This window comes from Euprymna scolopes, chromosome 2 (assembly GCF_053919585.1).
Source record: "Euprymna scolopes isolate OS-2025 chromosome 2, ASM5391958v1, whole genome shotgun sequence".
Taxonomy (NCBI): domain Eukaryota; kingdom Metazoa; phylum Mollusca; class Cephalopoda; order Sepiida; family Sepiolidae; genus Euprymna; species Euprymna scolopes.
This window is the reverse complement of record NC_136483.1, coordinates 187,186,628-187,192,628: the sequence shown is the minus strand read 5'-3', so window position 1 is coordinate 187,192,628 and position 6,001 is coordinate 187,186,628. Positions and strand designations below refer to the sequence as shown.

Genomic DNA, 6,001 nt, shown 5'->3' with positions numbered 1-6,001 from the left:
ATATAGTTATACCATTTTTTTTTTTTTTCAATTTTATAAGTTCCAAATCTCAGCGACTGTTGATCAAAATTTAACAAGGAAAACTAAAATCTATAGATCACCTCCATAAGTGTGTTTTTATGTGACAAAATTTCTGCACATTTAACATGTGTTTTTACGGTAATCAGGAAAAAATAACAATTTTATATTTAAATATTTAGAGATTTATAAAGAATCGGAATCAATAATTGTATTGGAATCAGGAAAAATATTGGGATTGTCTCTTCACTAATGTGTATGTGCGTGTATATATACATATATATATATATATATATATATATATATATATATATATATATATATATATATATATATATATATACTGAAACACAATAAACCTCCTCTAAATCAAAGATCCAAGATGTTTATTGAGGGTGCTGTTTGGAGGAAAAAAGTTTGTTTTGGAAAATTACATGTTTTTATTAAGTCTAAGAGTTTCAAATAAAAAAGCTAATTGTTTTATATTGATCTGTGTTTATTTCAAGTGTCGATTAAATACATGAAGCTACACAAGAAAAAAAAATAGATAACCAAGATTAATGAAAAAAAAAAAGATTATCATGAGGTCTGCATTTTTAGTTAGCATCCATGAAATGAAATCCCCACATTCTACTTTATTTTATATTTATGACTTGAAAAATCTGGAAATTAAAAAAAAAATAAAAAGAAATGATAGTAAGGGCTTATATCTTCTCTCTCTCCCTTTTTTTATGAAAATTGCTCCAGACAAGGCATGAAGCCAATTGATATAAGAAGCTTATACTATTTCTAAATATACTACTTATACTATTTCTAAAAAATAGTATTTCAGAGTCAAAAACTAGCAAGTGATAAGTATTATATGGATAGATTCCAACCAAGAAAATAGCAATACTTCCTCTTTTGTCAGAAATATCTCTCATGGAATGTGAGGACTAATGGACAAAAATAAGAGAAGCAAGAGTTACAAGGCTGCTGAAAGTAAAGCAGGGTCTGTTTTCTACTCCCCATCTTACTCTTACAGTTAAATCAGGTCTTGATCATCTAAGTAGGGATCGGTTTCATTAATTTTAATTTTTCACAATTTCAACATTAAGAAAAAGACAAAAACAATAAGTTATTGAATTATTCTTTTTTGTTTTTCATTTTTTAAATATTAATTTTTTCTTATTTTTTCCAGCACATTTGGGATTCGTGGATTTTTCTGATGTTTGTCGTCATTACCTCGGACAGATCGGTTACATCATATGCAGCGTTTGTTCTCTCATTTCCCTCATTGGTGGAATGATCGTCTATTGGATTCTTTTATCAAACTTCTTGTACTACACGGTCACTTACATTTACAGTAAGTTTGCTCTATTCTCAGATTAGCATAAAATTGTAACTGGTGGTGAAGCACCAATATGGAAGTCTTGGTGAAATGTGGAGTTGCCCTTAATTTTTCATGAGAAGAGGAGTCCATTTATTTCTTTCTCCCCATGTTCCTTATGAAATTGGAGAGAAGAAGGCTGTTCACTCTAACCCTAACCACCGTGGTGACAGTATGTCTCTTGCTCTCTCTCTCTCTCTCTCTCTCTCTTGCTCTCTTTCTCTCTCTCCCTCCCTTTCTTTCTCCATCTCCCTCTCCCTTGATCTTTCTCTCTCCTTCTCTTTTGATCTTTCTTTCCCTTTCTCTCTCCCCATCTCGATCTTTTTCTCTCCTCCTCTCTCTTGATCTTTCTCTCTCCCTCTCTCGATCTTTCTCTCTCCCCCCTCTCTCTCTTGATCTTTCTCTCTCCCCCTCTCGATCTTTCTCTCTCCCCCTCTCTCTTGATCTTTCTCTCTCCTCCTCTCTCTCGATCTTTCTCTCTCCCCCCTCTCGATCTTTCTCTCTCCCCCCTCTCGATCTTTCTCTCTCCCCCCTCTCGATCTTTCTCTCTCCTCCTCTCTCTCTTGATCTTTCTCTCTCACCCTCTCTCTCTCTTGATCTTTCTCTCTCACGCTCTCTCTCTCTCTTGATCTCTCTCTCTTGATCTCTCACTCTTGATCTCTCTCTCTTGATCTCTCTCTCTTGATCTCTCTCTCTTCCCCTCTCTCTCTCTCTCTCTTTCTCTTGATCTTTCTCTCTGATCTATAGGTGTTCCCAATTAGCATGTACCTGCTGCAAGAAAATAGTGGCTGCACACAGGTGCAAACACAGAACCATGTAATTATGAAGTAAGGCTTATTATGCAAATTAGTCGCTGTTGTGAGTCCAAGATTGTTTAAGTAGAGAGATTTTCTGTTCAAGAATTACTTTTGTTTTGGATGCAACATTGTTCATATGCATTTTAACAGGTGTTTATCTCTTATCTCATCGGAAGCGAAGAACTTCTGCTACTGCTGATATTATGAGCTGCTGTTAGTCAAACAGATTGCTTACGCAAACACATTTAAAAGTCCCCGGTTTAATTCCCGGGTTTTAAGCACCATAATCTCAAACTTCAAGTATTTTAATATGATAATGAGAGTATTGCAGATGAACAAATTAATGTGATTTTTGGAATATGACATCTTTGTTCCATGACAAGTATATACATCATAAAAATTTATTTGCATTTTTTTTTTCATAGAGTTTAATTCTAAATAAGCACCAATCAGTCTTCTATGTGTTACGAGTAAGTTTCTTGAATTTATGATAGATCATGCAATTGTGAACCACTTCACCCAAAACAATCTACTTAACGACAAGCAATACGGATTTCATCTTGCAAGGTCTATTAGAGACGTGCTTACTTTAATATCACATAGGATCAGTGGATGTCTTAATAGAGGCTATATTTCTAGAGAAATTGTTCTTGCCCTATAACCTGTGTTGATCTCATTTTGTTCAAATTAGTCGTTTTTAGTTTTCCTCATGTTTTTATTAGTTGTGTATTTGGTCAGATTATCATCTTTTTATAAAATAACAAACACTGACCCAATAGGTCGTCTAATTTATATTTAAAACTTGCTCAGTAACTAATCTAATTTTTTACCTAGAGTTTGAAGTGCTGTGAAGAGAAGGTGTGGGGCTCTTTTCTTTTTTTTTTTTTTTTTTTTTTTTTAAATACTATTTTCAAGTTTAATTTACATAGGAATTCAATTTTTATGGCATCTTTTGTTTATTAAATTGTTTTGTGAAAGAACAGAATATTACAAAATGCTCTACCCTCTTCATATTAAGAATGGGTCTCTAGATGATAATATTATATCAGCCTGATACTTTCTGCATTCGGACTATTTCACCATGATGTTTTTTTACAATAGAGTACCTAGAATAGGTTGCAATTACTGGAAAGAACTGGTACTGAACTGATTGTACCTCAATCAGTATTATTTGCCCAACACAACAGAGTTGACCAATTCCAGAATAAATTATGAGGTTGCTCAACAGTTCATCCATCACCTACCTGCTGTGACCTCACATACCCTGACTGGGAGGATATGTGGATGCTCAACCCTGCCCAAGGGTCTCCACTGGCTAGTGGAAAGAAGGAGGTGCATTACTGCTCCTTATAGTGGAAATGCTTCCACTCTGTCACCCTTAGTATTCCCAAATAGTCACTCATCTGGTACTGATCAGGTTCATCGTTGCTTAACTTTGGTGATCTGGCTAGAACAGGTGTGTCAATGTGATGATTATTACTCTCAACAACACTGAACTAAAAATCTTATTTTATACAAATTTCATTTTGTTCTAATATTCGTTTTTTTTATGGTTTTTTTTTATTTCTTATTGAATTTTATTTTTCATCTTATTTTTAGTGAAAAGTACGCACCAGTTTAACAACTCGACCCAGAACATAACAGGTAAACAATTATTTAATATAATTTTTATTCGCACAAAATATTTGATGCAAATAAATATTTTTTTACGGTGTAGAATTTTTGAGATGAGGAGTAATTGTTAATATGATTTGGACTCTTTTTGGACTACTGTTTTCATCTTCAGTGTTATTTACACAATGTTTCAGTCGATGTGACCTCTGACCTTCTTCAGGTGTATCTTGTCAGACTTGGGAATTTTCAGAATTTCAAACGGAATCTATCATTTAACCAACAGGGGCAGCATACTCTTAGTCTCTGAGCTTCTATTTAGTCATGACTGACAGAGCAAGAGAGTGCTGCCCCTATTGGTTGAACAATGAATTCTGTTCAAAATTCTGTGAAGATTTCTGAATTTGACAATATACTTGAAGAAGGTTGAGGGTTCGATCAAAATGTTGTGCGAATAACACTTATGATAAGAATGGTTGTCCAAAGAATCCAAATAATATGAAATTTTATTTTCTCTTATGATTGTGTTGTGTTAACTAGGTACATGCATTTTAATGGCTCACTTGGTAGAGGACATGGTTTTGAATGCTGGCTGATCATAATATTTTTTTAAATTTTCAATTACTTTTTGATTGTGTTTGAAAGATTATAGCCTAAAGCTAATCTCTCAAAGAAAAGTGTGTGAAATAAAAAATACATGGAAACAATCTTATCACAAATCTGAAAAACCGTACATTTCACATAAAATATACATTATGAAAAAAATGGTGTTTAAATTTTTCTGGCAAACGTTTTCTGGAATTATTTCCAAGTAAATTATCAAGTTAAAGTATCAAGATAATGAATTAATAAAATAAATGTATTTAACTTTGTTAAAAAAGGTAATAATTATCCAAAGATGTGCCAGTTGTAGCAATAAGGTTTGTTTATTAATGCCAAATAAAACATGGCGGCAAAATTCGAAAAAGTATGGAAGCACATAAAAACATCTATTTGAAAATGACATCGGGTGGTTGGAGGGAGGGAACAAAACCGACTGTTTTTTTTTCCCCCTTTCACAGCCATACATCCATACATACCTTAAAAAAAAGGAAATATTTTTTTCAATTATAACTCTTTTTTTTATAAATATTAAATAAACAATGCTTAATTTAATGGTAATATCATTAGTTTGAGAAATTAATTTTTCTTTAAGTTATATTGATTTCATTGATACAGACTTTAAGGACTTATTTTTGAAAAATTATTATACCTTAATTTATTTATTTTTGAATTTTATTAAATTGACAATTATGAAGACTAAAAATAATTTATTTTCATTTATATCTCATATTGCACATATTTTTTTTTATTTTACACATTTGCACCAGAAATAAGGCATATTGATACTTGGAACGTAAGGTGCTACTATCTGGATCACTTTTATTTTGCATGTGTAGTTGGAAAAATTTAGTGGCCTTGAAAAGGGCCGTTTTAGGGTTATATCATGTTAATTGCATTCTTCCTTCCTCTTGGATTGATATCTATCAGTTATCTTCCTTACAGCAGTCAGTGTATGAATCAACAATCAAAAGGTCTTTCAGGAGCAAATCATCACCAAATTCATATATGGATAAGTTCATCTTCATGAATGGGAAAACAACAAATTTCATAAATGTTGTTTCCAAAATTAAAACGCACACAAAAAGAATTTAACTAGTTATTTAGAAAGATAACTTAGCTTGCCTTTGCTAATATTTATCTGTGGTGATTTTTTTTTTTTACCTCGTTTTTGCTTCGTCGGTTATGTGTTGATAAATTATTTTTTAATAAAATTAAAATGTGCATTTGAAGTGTTGAAATGTCGATTAAATTTATTCATTAGTTACAATGACATTTTATTCATTAAGAAAGTTAAAACATTATTTATTGGTCCCCTGACAAAAGGGGGGTGAACCTGTTAATTCACCCTTGTCCGTTCGTCTGTCCGCACTTTTCTCAATAACTACACCTTGAATTTTTTTTTAAATTTTGCACAAACATTGAACATGATATGAGTAAAAAAGTAACAGAACAGATTTTCCGGGAAAACTCTGATTGCCCCTCACCCTAGGGGTGTCTTTCAGGTCAAAATGGCTAAAATTGATCCGTTTGTGCTTATTAAAAAAAATTGATGCCTTCGATTTTTATAAAACTTTCTGAAAAGTTGTAACTAACTGATTTCTAT

General features: G+C 32.3%; 1 protein-coding gene across 4 annotated transcripts in view; it reads left to right on the top strand.

Moving 5' to 3' along the window:
• LOC145299553 (neutral amino acid transporter 9-like) overlaps nucleotides 1-6,001 on the top strand; it is a 134,669-nt gene that overhangs the window by 100,482 nt on the left and 28,186 nt on the right. For all 4 annotated transcript variants that reach the window (XM_080144414.1, XM_080144413.1, XM_080144417.1 and 1 more), the window contains exons 9-10: nucleotides 1,199-1,363; nucleotides 3,784-3,828. In XM_080144414.1, the coding sequence (XP_080000540.1) occupies nucleotides 1,199-1,363; nucleotides 3,784-3,828 (210 nt within the window). The remainder of the gene's footprint in view (nucleotides 1-1,198; nucleotides 1,364-3,783; nucleotides 3,829-6,001) is intronic.